A 19,478-nucleotide genomic window follows, 5' to 3' on the forward strand; every position below is an offset into this window, starting at 1 on the left:
TATCCGCGGCCGCGCTGTGACGAGTGGGCGTGGTTCGGCAGGCCCCGCCCCGCCGCAGCCGTTGGCCGTGAGGGGAAGGGCGGTGCGAGGCGGCCGCGTCCCCTCGGTTCTGTCAGGCGGAGCTGTCACGGCCTCTGGAAGAGCCATGAAATCCCCAGAAGGAGCATTAAAGCTCACCTAGTTTTCCGCCTGACATAAGCAGGGACACCTTCCACTATGCCAGGTTCCTCCAAGCCCTGTCCGACCTGGCCTTGAACGCTTCCAGGGATAGGGTAGCCACAGCGTCTCTGGGCACCCTGTGCCTCATCACTTTCCCGGGGAGAATTTCTCCCTAACATCCACTCTAAACCTGCCCTCTATCAGTTTAAAGCCATTCCCTCTTGTTCTTTCACTACCTGCCCGTGTAATGAGACTCTTCCTCCTTCCCAAAAACCCTTTAGGTGAGTGTCTCCAGAATCCTCTCCAGGCTGCACAGCCCCATCTCAGCTTGTCCCCACACCAGAGTTGCTCCAGCCCTCTGAGCATCTTCATGGCCTCTCTGGACCCGCTCCAGCATCTCCACATCTTGTGCCAAGATGCCCAGACCTGGACACACTACTCCACATGGGATAAAACCTCCTGGCTCCCGAAAGGAGACAAAGCCAGCCCAGCATTGCACAGGACTCTTGCCTAACCAGTACCACCCCTTGCAGTGTGACACCATTTCTGACAACATTTGGGCTGTTCACACTCTCCCCACAAAGTTCTGATGCTCCCACACCACGCGCAACTTCCCGCACGTCCACTCACCTGGAAGCAGGTCAGCAAGGTCGCAGCAGTGTCCCCGAAAACAGGCAGCTTCTGCGAGCCACTGACACCACGGAGGTGTCACCTGGCACCGAGTGTGAGAGAGAGACGCTCCAGCCACTGTTCCTCACTTGCCCATGTAAAAGCCAGGCTCGGTTTCCAGCTGGGCACTATGCCAAGGGCTCAGGTGAGCCACAAAGTGCTTCCCGACAGCCTTGCAGCCAGACACCTCCTCGGCATGGCTGGGAGGGCAGTGCAGCAGCCATAGGGCTGCTTGCAGAACACGAAGGGCTAAGCGGCCTGGAAGGTCTCAAACCATGTCTCCTTCAGGTAGACCGTGGTCCCTGAGCCTCTTGTTTCTTCTGGGGATGGCATCACAGGGGATCAGCTGCCCCAGCAGGTGTAGCTGTCAGTACCTGGAGGTGAACTGCACCGGGCAGCAGTTGCAGGAGTTCCCTGTGGACATCCCTCTGGACACCAGGCAGCTGATTCTGGCAGCAAACAATGTCTCGTACCTGCCGGCAGTGGAATTGAGCTTCCTGGCTGATTTGGTCTATCTGGACTGTAGAAAGAACCTCTTGGGGGATAACCTGGATTTCACTTTCATTGGCGTGGCCAAGCTTGTCTATCTGGACCTCAGCTTCAACAGCCTCACACAGGTGACCTTCAGCACCTTCTCCCACCTCCTCAGCCTGGTGGTACTGAAGATCTCGGACAATCCCAACCTTGTGGCCATCGAGAAGGATGCTTTTGCCAACAACACCTGGCTAAGGCAGCTGGATGTGAGCCGGACGGGCTTAACCTTCCTGGACACCAGCACCGTCCGGGACTTGCCCAACCTGAGGCTTCTGGGGCTCAGTGACAACCTGTGGCACTGCAACTGTTCCTTTTTGGACTTCATCACCTGGATGATGGAGAGCGATGTGCATTTTCCAGGTGAGGGCTGTGTGAGCACAGATCTGTGTGGAACAGAGAGAGCCCTCTGTTCTCTTTCCCAAAAGTTCAGTCCACGGGGCTGTGCCACTGCATGCCATTTTCTGGGATGGGAGCAGCTGGGTTACACACATGAAGAGTCCCACTTGTTCACATCCCCAGGGCAGCCAGGGAGGTATAGTGTGCAGCTGGGACACTGCTGCTTCCCTAAAACACCTGGACCCAGCCTCAGGTGTTTCTGTGCCTGCACAGCACCCCATGGCTGCAGCGCCAAGAATGAGGAGCCCAACGCAGCTCCAGGGAGATGTGCACTGGGAAAATCATTGCTCTGAATTTCCTGCCTTGTCTCCACCCCAAAGTCAGCTGTTGCCCATCATACTGAGAAATTCTATAACTGAGCCTTGGAGAGGCCGAGGCAGGGCAACCACCAGTTCCCTTTCCCATAAAAACATTGGTCCCAAGGGTGATGTTTTGCTTTGCAGCTGCAGCACATGGATTTAGTTTTTCCAGACTGGAAAGAGACACAGCACAGCACCCATGAACAAGAAAAGCTTTGGTTTCAGTAATGCAGGGCACAATGGTGAGAGAGAGCTGCAAGAGAGAAATTGTTTGAGAAAGTCTGTCCACTGAATAAGAAAGGGCCACAAAAGAGCCCAAGGGGAAAAAAGGAAAGGGCAATTGGAAGCTGGTGTTAGGACAGAACTGAATTGAAGACATCTCAGTGTCTTTATTAGCTGTAGTAATAAGCTCATTATAGACAATAAAGGGTTTTTTTTTCCCCACATGCAGTTACAGAACAGTGGAATAAAGTACAGCTCTCAGCAATGAGATTGGAGATAACCCACTGAACCCTGCAACAGGAGAATAAAGCTCATTCCAGGCTGTTGGGGAGGGGAAGAGTAGGAAAGGCAGCCTTAAACTGAGGGTTGTTCCAGGCCAAAGGGATACTGGGACAGAGCCCTGGAATCTGCTGCAAGCAGACCCCAGCCTGGCCTTTAGAAAGGCTCCTGACCTTCAGAAATACCTGTGCAGTAGGAATGATGAATAGAACACACCTGGGATGAATTTCCCGTTTGGATAAAATATATTGTGCACAAAAATCCAAGGAGAAGGTGTTCCCCCTGTGGCCCAAAAAAACCTTCACTAGTATTAGTGTTCTACATAAACCGTATTTTAGTCTGAAAGAAAAGCTTTTTCTGAGAGTGTCTGAGTGATTTGTATGAAGCACAGATATTTGACATATGCAATTTTGAATATCAGAGGAAAGAGGAAATTGCAAGAAGTTTTTAATTTTACTGGTTTTAATTTTAAATTCCATGCACTTTTTCAAAAAGTATCAAGTTCAACATATTTTAGTAATCTGTAAGTTATTATTAATATAAAATGTGTTTCAAATCAAAAACATTTCAAACATTTCCTCCAATTGTATATGCCTAGATGTATTATTTCTGATATATATTAGATAAAGGAAAGAAATTTTTTCCCGTGGGGGTGGTGGAACACTGGAACAGGTTTCCCAGAGAAATTGTGGATGTCCAATCCCTGAAAGTATTCAAGGTCGTGTTGGATGGGGCCTTGAGCAGCAACAAATGCAACTCTTGATGGTAGAGAAACAAAGTTTGAATATAGAAGATATTGAGTTTTGAGCTCAGCCTGGGGGCTGACACAAAGCTGCCCAAGTTTAGATGGATTTGGGTAACAGAGAGATAAAAGAGATAAACAGAGAGATAAAAGCTGTTCAGTTTTACTCAGGACCAGTAGAGAGATCAGCATGAACAACACCACTCAGCCATATACAATACAGTGTAATGCAATAAAAATCCCCCATGCCTTGTTCCCCTCCACCACTCCCATTACATCCCATGCATGGAGCACTGCTCCCTTTCCCTCAGGCTCTTCCATCCTGTCCATCCAGCAGTGCCCAGCCTGTGCCCACCACAGTGACCGTGTCTGTGGGGTTCAAAACCTGCAGAGGATGGCTGAGGGCACACCCTGCACCACGCTGATCCTTCGCTAACTTGAAAGGGAGCAGGCAGCATCTGTTTTATCACTGCAGATATTGCAATATGACAGGGTATGGTTGTTATTTCAGTGGAACTGAATCATTGATGAGTTGCCTCTGCTTGCCTCACAGAGCAGGTAAGGCTGTGCCTGACTGCAAACCACCCTCATTGTCAAACCCACAGCAGCCTCATTATTCCAGCATAATTTAGGCTCTATCACTTCAGAAGGTGTTTGAGATTTAAAAAAAAAACAAACACAGGTGCTCTTATATGAAGATGAAAGTGCTCAATCAGCAGAGACGAGGAGGGCAGGGACAGCAGTTTGCCACAGTGGCATAATCCAGTGGGCAATATTATCCTATGGAGTCAACACTGCAAAAAAATATTCTGGCAACCTGGGAATTGTGGTTTGGCAAGGGTTTAGCACAGGTTTGGCATGAGTTTGGCTGTCAGATTTTACCCGAGCCATGGGGGGGAGGGGGGGAGGGCATGAAGTCTGCAGCTATTTTTCAGGCTTTTCACAAGCCCTCCCATAATTTTTCTACCAGGACTCCTATTCATTAAATTATGATACAGGCTAGAGAGTCCTGCTTCTGCTTATCTCTCTGCAGATGCTGACAACATCACCTGCTACACCCCAGCAGGCCTGCGTGCCCTGAGGATGCCAGCAGCAGAGGCACAGCTCCACCTCAGCTGCCTGACCCAGCTGTACAAGCAGGATTATGTCTTTCTGTGCCTCGTGGGCTTCTGCATATTCCTCGCTGGCACCATGGCAGCCTGGCTGGCCGGTGTCTGTGCTGTCATCTATGAGTCCCATGCCTCAAAGGGAGAGGAAGAGGAGGAGGAGGAGGAGGAGGAGGAGGAGGAGGAAGACACAGCCACTTAGAATCAACCCTTCTGAATTCCCATTGTGGGAACCAAAGGCAGGTCCTTCCTGCCTGAATTCCCATGTTGCTCCACCCTAGATTTTTTTTTTTTTTTTTTTTTTTTTTTTTTGGTAAGTGAAATAAAACTGCAAGAGAAGGAAGTATCTGTGCTCCAGTTTCACTTGCTGTGCTCCCAGTTTCACTTGCTGTTCTTTACCCAGTCTTCTGCCACTCTGATTCAGGATTTTGGCAAAATATTCATTTTGGGCAGGTGTGAGAGGTGTGCACAGTGCCAGGCATTTCCACTTCCACCCTACCTTGGGACCACAGAACAGTAGGGACATAAGGATTGGCTTGAAAAGGTACTGAAATACGGGAAGGGTCCTGACACTGTGCTGTAGGCAAGGAGGTCACAAGACCCTGGCCAAAAAACCCAGCAGGGCTTAAAGGGATCAGCCTACACAGCTGGAGCCCCAGGGAATTACTGGATTGCTAGAGCCCAAGGGAATCTAAGAACTTCCTGCTTTGGAAGGGCAAAGAGATTAAAACCAGGAGCCCAGGATCCCACTGGTTCTTCCTTTCTTTCCCATTACACTGATTACAGCAGAGGAACCCTCTGTGCTTCTGCAGTGCAGCCAGACCGCCTGTGCCTCCACTGTTGTGTGAACATTTATAGAACTGCAAAGTCCAGCTCTGCTTTTGTGTCACACTCTGATATTCCTAAAACCCGAATGTTTTATAAAGTAAAAATATTGCTTACACGCTCTCCAAATATTCTTGGAAATTGGTTGTGTGTCCATACCAAAGTGTCAGAGTTACATCTACAGGGAGATGTAATATCCTTGTTACCAGGGCTGGGAACTGCCAAGGGAAGTATCTGCTTACACGATGCAGCACAGCAACTCCACGTGTGAAACACACTGCAGGGTCTGGTGAGATAACAGGGGAAACCAGGAGATTTCAGCAAGCACGGTGTGAGTTACCAAACTCAGAGCCATTACATTGTAGACTGCGAATGAGACTGAGAGCTCTTAGCTATAATGGGTAAAATGGCAGAAAGGGTATGGGGGAAAGGCTGAGGATAGCGATGTCTGTGTGCTGGGGACGCGGGCAGAGCTGCTGGGGGACAGCGTCACGGCAAATCCCTCCGCAGACCCCCAGCCATCCCTGTGCCACTCTTCTCTCGCAGCAGTGAGACTGATCGCGCCTGGCCGAGCCCCGGCCCCGCCTGCGGGCGGTGCTGCGGGCGGGACGGCCCCGCCGCCGCCGCTGCTGCCGCCCCCGGCTCCGTCCCCATCCCCGGCTCCGTCCCGCAGCGCCTGGGCTGCTCCGCGCCGCGCTGAGGGTGAGTGCGGGGCCGGGGGCGGGGGGATGCTCCCAGGGTCAGGCTGTCCCGATGGAAAACGAAGGAAGCGCCGCGGACATCTCCCAGCCGGGGGAGGCTCCGGGGCAAGGGGGCTGCGGGATGAGCAGGCTGGGCAGGGCTCGGCCTCCTTTTGTCGCTCTGCTGGCTCGAAGGCTGAGCTTACATCGGGTAATCCAGTCCGAATCCACGCGTGGGTCTGTTCAAGGAGTCTTAATGCGCTTTGCTGACTCACAGCAGCTGCAGTGTTGTGGCAGAGTTGGGAAGGTCCCTTTTTCTGCTGCCGCTCTGTGCCGTGTCATGCTCCAAAATCTCGTGTCTCTGGCTCCAGCGGGAAACGCTGCAGGGTAAAAAGGTAGAAACTGAGTCTTGTGCACCGTGACAGCAAAGCCCTTGCAGTGCGGGCAAAGATTGCTGAAACGCTCCGGGCACCACAATCCGGAAACGACCGTGGGAGTCCTGGTGACTTTGGAGTGCTTTATATGGCACGAAATTACGAGAGCAAAGGCTTGAGGTACGCTTTGATATCAGTAGTGTAAGAGTAGCAGTTTTATGACACACCCGGTTTAATGCTTTGCCGTGCTCTGTGCTCCCAAGACAAACCCCCAGATTACAATTTAGTGCTGGAAGATAAAATGCCTGGTTCTCCAACAACCTTGTAATTTGAAGGGGGAAATGTGACCACCAACCTGCTCTACGTGTTCTATTTTCAGTGTGTCACCTGTCAGGTTCTAACCTCAATTACAGGTGCATGCAGCTGGGTTTTCTTCATTACTTCAGGGTTTTAATATTCTTACTGATAATTGTTTACCTCACTTCCTGTGGACAAAGCCAGCTGTTGTCTTCACCTTACTCCATCGATGATAATCCTCTGCAAATGAGAAATAAAACCCTATGGTCCCCAAAAATCCCTTTGTGAGGGGTGCAAGAGGAAGACTGCAGCAGTTCCCTGAGGTGGCCTGTTTTTCCCCACACTGACAGATGTTGCTGGTGGGTCAGGTGCAGGGAGACACCAAAACCTCACTACATCATGGAGGCACCATCTGGAGACAGGCACCAACTGGGATTTGACTGGGAGAGTTCTCCCGGTGCTGGAGGGAGGTCTCTGCTGGGCTGTGTCATGCAACACCCTCCAAGGTCACCCAGCCAGGTGTCTGAGGTTTGGCGTTGTGCAAGATGGTTGTGGGGAAGGGCCCTTGTGCTCTCTGGCAGCAGGGAGGGAGCCTGAGTGCTCTGTGTGGATGGGGGCTGCTGAGCAGGAAAGAGTGAGAATGTGGAATGTAGGGCAGCATGGCAGAGGCTGCAGGATACACCTTCTGCCCCATGCTTCTGTCTCAGGCCTGCATGAGGGAGCACAGAACCATTAAACAAAAGCCACATGGGCCCTGGTGTCCCCTGGCCGCTGGTGCAGATGTTTGTAAATGCCAGTAGCTGTGTGTTCTTGAAGCTGTTCACCAGTTTGTGACTCTGAGAGGCTTCCTGAGAGCTGCAGGGCAGAGCATCGGTCATCTAGCCAGTGGCTCTTTACCCAAAAGTTCAGTTATCATTACTGTGGTGGTGGGTTTTATTAGTATTTTATATAAGGGTGACCTTAGCAATACAAATTAATCATTGATGTAGCCCAGCTCCTTCCAGCTCAGGGGATTTCTGAGCCAGGTTCTGTTATAATTCCCAACTTACCTCTTATTCCCAGTTTCCTGTTGAATTTATGAGAAGTGCCTGCATTCACAATGTCCCTTGGCAAGGAGTTCCACAGGTGTGGTTCCCAGTGCATGAAGAAACATGTCTCCTGGGAATAAACTGACTTCATCTGGGGCTGGAAAGGCCCATGAGTTTCTGCCCAGGCTGCACTAATGTTCTCCAGACACCACTTCCCACCAATGCTTATGTGATTTTAAGTCTTGCTTGACAGGAACTATGCAGAGAGCTCCTGGTTTGTGCAGGCTCCAAAAGGTACAAATTCCTTCAGCCAGTCCCTGTGCTGGTAGCTCTTGGTGTAGAAGCTCAGCAACTCTTCCATGCACCTATATGACATGTTGCCACTTCCCCAGAACACTCACGGGCTCCCTTTCTCTGGCAGCACCACAATGGCTGTTCTCTCCAAGGAATATGGCTACGTCATGCTGACCGGGGCCGCCAGCTTTGTCCTGGTCATGCACCTCGCCATAAACGTGGGTAAGGCCCGCAAGAAGTACCATGTGGAGGTGAGTGCTCAGTGAGGGCACGGCAAAGTTGGAGCCAGTCTGCTGACACCTTGATCGGTTTGGGGTGACTTGCTGACATTTCCTGCCCCACCACACAGATGTAGAAGGGGTGGAGCTGCCTTGGCTCTCCAGAAAGTAGCTCCAGGCATTTGGATAACACAGCCTGGGATTTGGGGCATCAGGTGCTCGGCACCAAGATGAAAGCATATGTCTTTGAGCTTGGGAGCACTGATGAGCAAGAAACTGCTTGGCCCTTTTCCCCTGCAAATAAGACTTGATGCAGCACTGAGGGGAAAGGGGTCATGGTGGCACAAAAGTGATAGGAGGGTTTCTCAAACTCAGGGGGAGCATGTGTGCCCCGTCACAAGTCTTTCAAGTGACCTTCCCTCAGTGTCTATTGGGGAGCCTTTATAGCAGGCAGAGCTGTGGGCTGGGTGGGGACAGCTGTGAGTCAGGGCCATGGCATGCAGTGGCTGCTGTGCCACTTGGCTTCAGCACAAACCACTTCTCCTTTGCTCTTTCACCATTTCACTCATGGAAGTGACGAGCAGGGGTGGGCACAAGGGCAGCTCCAGCTGCCTGTTGGGGTGATCCCATTCCTGCTGCATCGAGTCAGGATTGGAACAAATGTCCCCAGCGTGTGTGGTGCACACAGATTTGAGGCCTGGGGAAGCCTCTGCAGCCAGGCAGCAGCTCCAGGAAGGCAGTGACCTTGAACAGAGCTTTTGTGGGCCCCAGGGCAGGCACAGCCTCTAACCTGCCACTGCAGGTTGGTCTTGCAGCCCTGGGCTCCTGGGGAGAGGAGCTGCAGGCCTCACTTGCTGATGCTTTGCTGCTGGTTTATTTTTTGGCAGTACCCAGCTATGTACAGCACGGACCCTGAACACGGGCAGATATTCAACTGCATCCAGCGTGCGCACCAGAACACGTGAGTGACACCTCTGAACGGGGGCCTCGGAACACACAGGGCTGAGGGGCAGGGCCCAGAGCCCCAGAGGTGCTGCTGCCTCTGCTTTGATCCAGGCTCAGCCCTGCAGAGCTCAGCAGAAAGGCCATGCTGGTTCCTTCCCATGCCTTAAACTGTGGGATGGTGCTGTGAAGCCATCTCCTCTTCCCCAGTTCCCACCAATTTGCTCCCGTGGGTAGATCTTAAGACGTGAGGAATCTTGTTTCCGGAAGGTGCTGATCTGTTGTGCTGCCCAGGTCTCCCTGGGGAGAGGCCAAAGTCCACCCAGCTCCTGTGGACAGGTTGCAACAGCACATCAGAGGGGTGCTGGGAAGCATAACTCTTGGGGAATGTTTAGAGTGGCTTAGGGAACAAAATGGAAAGAGTGGGTGGGTGTCCTGGGAGAGAGGCACAGGCTGGGAGGAAGCCCCTAAAACTGTGTGTGTTTCTTTCCTCAGCCACAGCACTGAGCACAGAGACTCGTAATGAGCCCAAAATGCCCTTGGCAGGGAATGTTTGCAGCTTCTGCCCTTCTGGAGTTTTGTCTTTGTAAGCAACCTGAGCACAAACACAACCTCCTCACTTTTATTTTCAGATTGGAAGTCTACCCTGCCTTCCTGTTCTTTTTAGGCACTGGTGGACTCTACCACCCGGTAAGTGATGCAGAACTCTGCTCTGGCTCCCTGACCTGGGCAAGGTGGGGGGCAGGAGGCCAAGACAGCCCCTTCAGTAGCCACATCAGACATTAAGAGCAGTGCCCCTTAAAATTTAGTTGTAGAAATCTTCTGCAGGAGAATCACAAGTAATAAACTCATTACTGCTGTTTCAGCTATTATAGTCCTTCCCCTAGAGGTGCCTTGTTAGAGAAAGCAAAGCATTTGCAGCCTCCAGTCACTGAGTGGGAAGAATCCCTTCAGCCCAGTTTTTCCAAGCCTTGCCAAAGGAAGTCAACAAAAGCCTGGATTACTTTCAACTGAAAGATGCAGACAACTTGGGAGGAGGCAGGCACATGGGAGAGGCCAAATCCAGTAGCTCTGTCTTTGCCATCAAAGACAAATGATGTCTTTCCTGAAGACAGACTCCTTTTCCAAGAGGGAAGGAAGCAGCATAGGCACATCTGGCAAATGGGAACCACGTCAGAGCGAGCTCTAAATGAAGAGTCAAGGTGGAAGTTTGGAACACCTGCTGGAGGCACTGGAGCAGGGCTTGGAGCAGCAGCTGTCTCCACAATCCTGGTTCTTGCTCTGGCTCACTAACTGCCAGGGGTGAAATGAGAATGAGCACCTGGTTGCCTCCATGACTTTGCTCAAGCCTCCAAAGCCTTTAATGCTTCTCCTTTCTCTGCAGCGAGTGACCACGGGGCTTGGCATTGCCTGGATCGTTGGGAGGCTCCTCTATGCCTATGGCTACTACACAGGAGGTAGGACTGTACCCTGCAGCACACACTGCTGAGACTCAGGTCTCCTACAGTGACCTCAGGCTCTTTGCTCCCAGCCAGGGGTGGAGGAAAGGGTACAGGTCTGCCAACACTGCAGCACACTCTTCCTGCTCTTGGGAAGAGCTCTCATCCAGCAGGGATGCCTTCCCTAAGAGGCCTGAGCTGTTCTGCCCTGGGGATTTCCCTTTAGTTCTTGCTCCCTCTTCAATCTCCAGGCTGGGCTAGTCTATCAGTGAACTGACAAATCCCGATTTTTTTTCCAGATCCCAAAAACCGAAGGAGAGGGGCCCTTGGTTCCGTGGCCCTCCTTGGGCTGGTGGGCACAGGCATCTATTCAGCCTGCCAGCACCTGGGCTGGGTCTGCCAGCACGGCTGCAGAAGCTAAAGGGACTTTTCTTCTGTTTTCTTTTAGAACACTTGGCTTCCTGTGTTTTTTTCCTTTTCTTTCTCAATAAAAGATAGTTGTCCATTCTGTATTTTCATGCTAAAGTTACAGAGGGTTTTCATAAGAAACTCTGCAGAATGCTAGAACTATACTCTGGTTTTGTAGGACTACAGAAATCTGTCTGGCAGGCAGAGATATTCCTTCTAGCTTTTATGATTTTACTGATCAAAAAGCCACCTTGCAGCTCATTTAGCCCATACAGCAACAGCCCCATTTCTGGACCCCTCAGTTCACATCACGCTGAGCAGATGTTCCAGAATAATTATTTATTTGATTGCTAAAAAAAGACATAAGAAAACAATTGAAGTTGTTGCTTCATCATGTGTATAAAGAACAGTAAGTTTACAGGAAGGAAGTGAAATAACTTTCACTATTCTGTGCTGGAGCTCACCACCATTCTGGTGTAGAGGTGATTCTCAGGGCCAGGCAGCATCAGCCAACCCTCCCCACAATGTTTTGTCCCACTTGTAAGTAAGGTACAGATAGAAAAAAAACCAAACCTTGAGGTTACCAAGGGTCTAGAGGGAATAAACAATGCTACACTTAAGGCTTTTATGTGGTTACAGAATAGACAGGGTCAGGATAGTTACAGGATATCACTGTGTCCAAGAGCTTATACCTGCATTGAGTAGGGTCCTACCTTTTAAGAAGCCAGAAATGAAGCTGATGGAGGGTGGAAGGCAATGGGAATCAAGGCACACAGCCTGGGAAGCCTGGGCCTGGCCTTGGCCACTGACAAGCCTCTGATAACACCTTTGTGGCTGCAGGAGCTGCTGCCAAAAGCCAGATTGGTGCCTCCTGCTCTGAGGTTCCCATTGTCCACCAGCCAGGTCAGAGCTGGGCCCTGTGTGTCCAACCCCCCCTTGCAGGAGCAGGGTGCCTAAATGCTGCTCCAGCTCAGCTTCCCCCCAGGCACTGACAACTGTAGGGTACTTTATTGCTGTGTACATGATCCACATCTCTGGCTGGCAGGAAAGAGCTGCCTGATGCTGCCCTGAGCAGGCCCCAGAGGCACTAAAACACAGACTCCACATCCCCCATCTCCACGCAGACAGTCTTCAGCTGTGAGTAGTACTCGATGGCTGCCCGGCCGTTCTCTCTGCCAAATCCTGCAGGGAAGAGCCGCAGTGAGGACACAGCTCCAGGCAGTGCCAATGACCCCCCTGGAGCTGGCATGTACCAGGGGAGGTCACACAGATCTCACCTGAGAACTTGTATCCCCCAAAAGGCAGCTCCACTGGGCTGACGTTGTAGTTGTTGATGAAGCACATCCCAGCCTTGAGAGCAGCCACTACCCTGTGAGCCTTCTGGATATCCCTGCAGGAAAAAAGCAATTCAGCTGGATCCCCTCCTTCCCTGCCCAGCAACATCCACTGGAGAAAGGCCAGCAGGCCACGCTGCTTTTTGGAGTCCAACCTGCCCCACTCTGTCTTTGCCTCCTCAAAGGAGGCAGCACCAATTCCCAAGGATGCTCCAAGTGCATTTGATTCAAGAGGGCAGGACAAGGACACCAGCAATGCAGAGTGGGGCAAGTAGCCAACAGCAGCACAGCAGGCTCCTGATGCATCCTGGAGGGGCAGGAAGGCAGGCAGCAGGCCAAGCCAGGATGGGAGGAACCCAAGGGACAACTGGGCCCACCCAACACTTCAGGAAAAAAAGGGAGACGTGCATTCATTTACAGATTTCCCTTTTGGCAATCCCTTTCTTCAGCTTGTCTGGAAGAGGATACCCATGCCCAGGCACTGCAAGAGGAGCAGTAAATCACTGCAGTATTTCTCCTCCCCAGCATGGTTCCACAACACTGCCCAGTCATACCTGGTGAAGACACCACCTGCCAGGCCAAATTTAGTGGCGTTGGCTCTCTCCACAACCTCCTCCTCTGTGTCAAAGGGCAGGATGGCCATGACAGGCCCAAAGATCTCTTCCTTCACACATGTCATGTCATCCTTGCAGTTCCCTGCAAGGGAAGGGTGGCAGAGCACAAGTGCTTCAGGAGGAAGAGCAGCAGCACAGCCTGTGCACTCAGCAACCCACACAGCCTTGGAGACAGCACCCAGCATGGCAGAGCAGCCAGGCACACCCTGCACCTCAAAAGCACCAACAGCACCATTCCTGTCAGGCCATCCAACAGCACAGATTTCCCTGGATGCAGTTCTTGGAAGTCTCAGCTCTCTCTAGGACCCCCATCCAAGTGTCCATCCATGCTGGGGACATCACAGAGCCAGGTTACAAAGCTGAACTTAGCTTTCTCAGGAGAAATCCCACACCATCCATGGTACCACGACTGAGATAGATCCTACCTATCACACAGGGCCGCATGTAGTAGCCATTCTTCAGCTTCGGGTCATCTGGCACATACAGGTCCCCACCACACAGCACCTCTGCCCCCTGGAAAACAGCCAAGAGAGGAAGGGATGCAGGCACATGCAGGAGCATCCTGCCCAGCTTTGGCTGGCCCTTGGCCTATCCCAGCAGGCTCTGCTAAAACATTTGTCCCCATCTTTCTTATAAGCCCCTGTTATGAACTGAAATCCTGCAATCAGGTGTCCCCACAGCCTTCTCCTCTCCAGGCTACACCACCCCAACTCTCAGCCTTTCTTCACGTGTTTTTCCTGTGCTGAGGATTCCAGAGGTTGAAGTGGGGTCTCACCAGAGCAGGTCAGAGGGGCAGAATTCCCCCTCACCTGCTGCCCACACTGCTTTGGATGCAGCCCGGGGCACTGGGGGTTTCTGGGTGCCAGCACACATGGCTGGGGCATGTCCAGCCTCTCATCCACCAGCACCCCCAAGTCTTTCCTTGCAGGGCTGCTCCATCTGCTCATCCCCCAGCCTGGACTGATAGCAGAGGTTGCTCTGACCCAGGTGCAGCACCCTGTACTTGGCTCAAATCACCTCCCTGTCCTCCACGTGCCTTAACACAACTTCCAGGAGGATCTGTTCCATGATCTTTCCACAGTCGGAGTGGTGAGGCTGACAGGTCTGCAATTCCCAGGCTCTTGTCCACCACACTTTTAGAAAGCGGGTGTTTTTCCTTTTCCAGTCACTTGGGATGTCACCTGACTGCCATGACTTTTCAAGTATCATGGAAAATGGCTCAGCAACTACATCAGCCAATTCTCTGAGGACCCTGGGATGCATCCCATCAGATCCCACAGACTTCTGTATCTAGTGGTCCAACACACCCACTGAGTAACCCAAAAACAACCAAAAAAAACCAGCTTAACTGGGAAGGCACAAGGCAGGAGGGCAGCTGGCAGTGTGCTTGTCTAACAGGAGAGACATTCCAAGGCAGTCACAAGGCAGCACCACAATCTCACCTGCTCCTTTGCCTGCTTGATAAAGCCCTGCACACGATTCAGGTGGGGCCGGTTGATGAGGGCTCCCATCCGTGTGTCTTCCAGAAGAGGGTCTCCAATTTTGATTTTCTGGGTGCGTTTCACCACCTCCTTTGTGAAAGTATCCAGGATCTTCCTCTCCACAAACACCCGGGTGCCATTGCAGCACACCTGGGACACAGGAGAGGCAGCTCAGAATAGGAAACACAGCACTCCACAGTCCTTCCCTGTTTGGGTCCTGCTCCAGAGGCTCTTGGAAAAGCCCCTCCATAGCAGCTAACTTGTCCCTGGGGACAAGGAACACAAGGAGATTGTCCTGGGGCCGTGACTGCACTGAACAGTCCTTGCTGGACACCGTGGTTCTGATGCCACCAGGTGGCAAAAACGCATCAGGTCACCAGCAGCAGAGACCTTGAGCTGACTCCTGAATTCCCAGAAATGACTCTGCCGAGCAAATTTGCTAATAGGATTGCATAAAACCTGCAGCACGGTGGATATCCCGAATTTGGGAAGGACAGAAGCCTGTCCTCAGGCTCAGCACACCAGGCTGGACCCTGCTGCCCCTCCAAGGGACAGCAGCACAGCTTCTCCCGACCTGTGAGTGCCACACTGGTGCCCAGGGCACAGAAGCAGCTGTGCTGAGCTGGGTGCTTGGTGCCAGGGAGGTTCCATGTCTGGGACAGGACACTGGCTAAGGGTGTCCTGTGGCTAAGGCACACTCTGCTGGGACATCCTGCCCTGGTTCCTGCAAGGGCATCCCTTCTGACGCTGCAAAAGGTGTGTCAGGATGGGAGCTTCAGGGCATCCCTCACTTAGAGGAGGTCACAGGCTGGCCCCACCGCCCAACCCTGCCCCCACCCTGCCTCTCTGGCAAGGAGCACTCCTGCCCCACAGACACACACCTCGCCCTGAGTCAGGAAGTTGGCCATGAGGGCTCCCTTCACAGCATTCTCCAGATCTGCATCTGAGAAGATGATAAGGGGGGATTTGCCTCCCAGCTCCAGGGTGACTGGCTTTATCCCTTTAGCTGCCATCTCCATGATCTGAGGGGAACAAGGACACAGGAGATGAGTGATCCACTGGCCAAGGGGAGGCTGGTGGGGAGTGGCAAGAGAGACCCAAAGGACCATTCACCAACAAGAGAAGCAGCTCAAAGGGCAAGCTGAATTCCCTAGATGTGGAGAGTTCAGACTGAGGACAGCCTCAGAGGGTTTGGGGGTTGTTTTTTTATAGATAAAGCCAACAAAACCTGGAGAGGCATTTGCAGGAAGTCTCATGCTCAGTGTAAGCTGCAGGCAGCTGTAGCTGCCATCTGCCACTGCAACTCACAGGTACACACATGTAGGGAGCGTTCACAGGACAACATTTCCCCTCCTCCAACTCAGAATTTATTCCCAAAAGTCCTTCTTCAATTTTGGAATAATAAATTGAGGGTGAGAAACTCAAACTACCCCCTTGCTTAAAAACAGTAGGTTGCATGCAGCTTTAGTGCTTTATAGGAGCCAGAACCACATTTTTCTAGTGCTGCTGTTTCATGTACTCTCCTCTCAACATTAACACCCACCTGAGCAGCTCAGAGACTTCACTGCAATAAGGGGCTAAGCAAGTGAAGCTGACCAAGGGGTTTCTCTCCCAAGCCCATGCCCAGCAGGTTAACTGGATCCCCAGCATGACCCTGCCCGTGCTGTGAGCTCCTTGCCCAGCCCCAAAAATGCTGACCCACACCCCACCTCTACAAGCCCTGTGCAGAAAAGCTCAAGGAGGTATCAACTACAGACCTCTCAAGGTGCCTTTACCTTCATGCCAGTTGGCACACTGCCAGTGAAAGAGATTTTGGCCACATCTGGGTGCTGACAGAGGAGCTGGCCCGTGGCAGCCCCACCCTGCACCACGTTGAAGAGCCCCTTGGGCACCCCGGCCTCTGTGAAGATCTCTGCCAACCTCACCACAGAAATAGGGGTGAAGGGTGAAGGCTTGAAGACCATGGCATTGCCTAAAGGAATCCAGACACATGCAAGGTGGGGTTAACACCCAAACTGCTTCAGGGAAGAAACAAAATCCCCACCCCACGCTGTGAGTTTGTCTCAACAGACCCCAAAAGTTTCCCCCAAGAGAGGAGGAAACACTTTCAGTTCATCACTGCAACTAAGAGTATCCTTCCTGCTGGGGGAGATGGGGCTGCTGGTCTTGCCCTGCAGACATTTCCAGAGACCTTCCCCATCTGTTACAAAGCCAAGCTATCAGTGTTTTTCTGGATGCACTCCCAACCTCTTGACACCCAACATATTCCTCCTTCCATTTCCCTTCCCTTTCTGCCAGAGTAACAGCCTGAAAATCCTGCTAATCCTTCAACACTTTAAGGTAATCGCAGAGTTCATCCCAGAAATCACTCTGCCCCACAGGATCACTTGGCTTTGAAGAAAACACTGGTGTGGGCAGAAAGGCTCCATTACCACAAGCCAAGGCTGGGCCAGACTTCCAGCAGGCAATCTGGAAAGGGTAATTCCAGGCTCCAATCCCAACACACACCCCAAGTGGTTCTCTCCGAGTGTACCCAAAGGATCCCCCGGGAAGCTGGATGTGTTCACCTGCAAAGAAACAGCCAGAAGGTAGAAAAGAGCAAAGTCCCTTCTTGTTTGACCAGAGCCCCCAGGGGTCAGGTCTGGCTTTGCCTAGGAGCAGAGACACAGTTTTACCCCAGCAAGCTCACAGAAGGCGTGTGAGTACCCACAGAGCATGGCAGCATTGGGCAGAGACCTCTCAGAACCCTTCCAAGGTCTTCAGGAATGGTCCATCTCAGAGAAATCAGCAGCAAAGATGGGTTTGTGCCACTGGAGCTACCAGGGAAGGTGGAACAGAGAACAAAGAGCAAACTCCAGTAACATCCTCACCCGCCAGAGATCCTGCCAGCCCTGCGTAATACTCCAGGCACTGCCAGGATATGTCGATGTCCACTCTGGCCTCAAAGATGGATTTCCCATTGTTGATGGTCTCCATGGTGGCAATTTCCTCCCTCTGCTCCTGTGAGCAGCACAGGACAGAGACAACATGTTAGCGAAGCCTGGAGCAGAACCCCACAGACAGCTGTGGGGAGACAGCTGCTTCACAAGCACACAAATCCCAAACAAGATCCTGCCGTGAGAAATGGTCATCTCCAAAAGGGACATTCCCAACTTCTGTTTATCAATGTCCCCATGGTGACTGAGTGCAGGGCACTGTCAAAGGGAAAGCTGCTGGGGTTCACTGCTGGTCCAGTCTTGTTTAACATCCCTGTTTATCTAAAAGATGAACAAACATAAACTTAGAAGTCGGCTGGCAAACAATGATTAGAATTCGCAGAACTGAACTGGGAAGGGCAAACAGCAAGATCAGGATGGAACCAGAGGCCAGTGAAGAGGGACAAAGCAATGCAGCTGGGAAGCATCCTTTAACAGTCCATCTCCCAGGCAGAAATATTACCCTGCCCTGGAAGACTGGCAAAAGCAAAAGTTTGGCATAAAGGAAAGCTTTCTCATGACTTACACACACTGGGGAAAGTCTGGGTTCTTACAGATGTGTACCTTGATGGAGATTAATGATCTGATGCCCAAGAACCTGTTATCTTAGAAAGGAGTCTGTGTTAAACCTCACTTATGTGCATCCTCCCCATGTGTATTATCTGATAGATAAAAACCAGTACTCCTACTTTCTCTTATTGCCAGGACACATTCCAGTCATGTAACAACAGCCTCCGACAAGCCAAAAGTTCAGCAATGCCAGTTATGCAATTTCAGCTTTGAAACTGTGTGCAGTGAAATTTAATCTTTGGAGCAGTTAAAAGAACCACAAACCCTGCAAGATGCCAAATGGGTCACTTCAGTTTAATGTCTTCTAACAGAATTAAGCTGAGAAAGCACACACTGGCCTTGAATCCAGTGATAAGACCAAAGCTGCAGGCACGGGATGCTGACTCCAGTGATAAGACCAAAGCCCTGCCTGAGGCAGCCTCCTGTCTCTTCTGGCCAAAGGTAGATTTTAACTCCTGAGCAACTCCTGGAGCTCTGCAAGTCCTGCTGAAGCCTCCAAGAGCCACAGTAACAAGGAAGCTCAGAGACAGAACCACCCTCTCCCCCTCAACATACCCGAATAATTCTGGCAGCCTCCAGCATCACTCGGCACCGCTCCATGCCCGACATCTGACTCCATATTTTAAAGGCAGCTTTTGCACTCTGCACAGCCAGATCAACTTCCTTCTCCCCAGAGCAGGGCAGCTTGCACAGCACACGACCTGGGCACGTTTTAAACAGGGAATAAATGAGATGGAAACCCCAGAAAAGGGGCCCAGAACGTGGCTGATCTTGCACCAGACCTCACATACTTCAGTCAAGCCACCTATACCAGGCACAGATTTCCCACTGAAACCCACTGGTTTGTAATCAGCCATAGAAGAGGTGCTGCAATTCAGCTCGGCCGAATTAAAAGAGCTGACATTCCCCAATCGTGTTCTGGTTACTAATTACCTCCAGTTGCAACAAAATTCCTGGCTTTTCCAGTTGAGTTTGTTACTCTTCTACCACCCTCTTCAGGCCTCTCGTTACACATTCCCCAGGAGGGTAAAACTCTTAGAAGCGATTCTGCTGAACACTACATACCGATAACTACAATTACACAATTCTAGAGCTATTTAAATCGCGGGGTTTTGCCAAAGTCAGGCCGCGTTTTGCACCGGTGACAGAGCGAGAGCGAATTTCTGCATAAAGAACGATGACGGCCAAACGCTGAGGCAGAGCTCAGCCACTGCAGCAGGGGCGGCTCAGGAGCAGCAGGACACCCGCACAGGCGGCACCCAGGTGAGCTGGGGGAAAGCCGAGGACACCGGGCCCTGCAGGCACAGAGCTCTCACAGCCCCTGGAGCTCCCCCGGTACCTGTGGCCGGCTCGAACACCTCCTCCAGCTGCCCGCCGTCGGCGGGCTGGACGCGGGCGCCCGCGCGGTAGTTGAGGGGCTGCTGCACGGTGACGGTGCCGGTGGCGGAGCTCATGGTGGCGAGGCCGGGAGAGACTGAGCGCAGCCGTGGGACGAGGAGGAGGAGGCTCGGCAGCCGGGCCTGTGCCAACATCAGCGGGATCCCGTGAGGCGCCGCGGCCGGGAGGCGCCGCCTCTCCCTCACAGCCTTTTCA

At 52.1% G+C, this 19,478-nt stretch overlaps 3 protein-coding genes across 4 annotated transcripts; 2 read left to right on the forward strand and 1 right to left on the reverse strand.

Annotated features, from left to right (window-relative positions):
* The first annotated feature begins 613 nt into the window (after nucleotides 1-613).
* Nucleotides 614-4,673, forward strand: LRRC52 (leucine rich repeat containing 52). The gene is made up of 2 exons (XM_053985305.1): nucleotides 614-1,722; nucleotides 4,334-4,673. The coding sequence occupies exons 1-2, from the start codon at nucleotides 1,104-1,106 to the stop codon at nucleotides 4,606-4,608; spliced, it is 894 nt and encodes a 297-aa protein (XP_053841280.1). The 5' UTR covers nucleotides 614-1,103; the 3' UTR covers nucleotides 4,609-4,673.
* A 1,155-nt stretch (nucleotides 4,674-5,828) lies between these two features.
* MGST3 (microsomal glutathione S-transferase 3) lies at nucleotides 5,829-11,015 on the forward strand. Its single transcript, XM_053985307.1, has 6 exons — nucleotides 5,829-5,933; nucleotides 8,032-8,155; nucleotides 9,010-9,083; nucleotides 9,697-9,754; nucleotides 10,449-10,521; nucleotides 10,803-11,015. The coding sequence occupies exons 2-6, from the start codon at nucleotides 8,039-8,041 to the stop codon at nucleotides 10,922-10,924; spliced, it is 444 nt and encodes a 147-aa protein (XP_053841282.1). The 5' UTR covers nucleotides 5,829-5,933; nucleotides 8,032-8,038; the 3' UTR covers nucleotides 10,925-11,015.
* A 216-nt stretch (nucleotides 11,016-11,231) lies between these two features.
* ALDH9A1 (aldehyde dehydrogenase 9 family member A1) lies at nucleotides 11,232-19,466 on the reverse strand. 2 transcript variants are annotated; one of them, XM_053985300.1, is made up of 11 exons: nucleotides 19,225-19,466; nucleotides 18,441-18,586; nucleotides 17,211-17,340; nucleotides 16,773-16,907; nucleotides 16,116-16,312; nucleotides 15,222-15,362; nucleotides 14,302-14,490; nucleotides 13,285-13,372; nucleotides 12,800-12,941; nucleotides 12,189-12,301; nucleotides 11,232-12,093 (listed from the first exon to the last, which is right to left on the reverse strand). In XM_053985300.1, exons 1-11 carry the CDS (start codon nucleotides 19,415-19,417, stop codon nucleotides 11,999-12,001), a joined length of 1,569 nt encoding a protein of 522 aa, XP_053841275.1. In that variant the 5' UTR covers nucleotides 19,418-19,466; the 3' UTR covers nucleotides 11,232-11,998. The 2 variants fall into 2 exon arrangements, with proteins under 2 accessions (XP_053841275.1, XP_053841276.1); XM_053985301.1 differs by lacking the exon at nucleotides 19,225-19,466 and adding an exon at nucleotides 18,677-18,695.
* Between the last annotated feature and the right edge of the window lie 12 nt (nucleotides 19,467-19,478).

Source organism: Vidua macroura, chromosome 9 (assembly GCF_024509145.1).
Source record: "Vidua macroura isolate BioBank_ID:100142 chromosome 9, ASM2450914v1, whole genome shotgun sequence".
Taxonomy (NCBI): domain Eukaryota; kingdom Metazoa; phylum Chordata; class Aves; order Passeriformes; family Viduidae; genus Vidua; species Vidua macroura.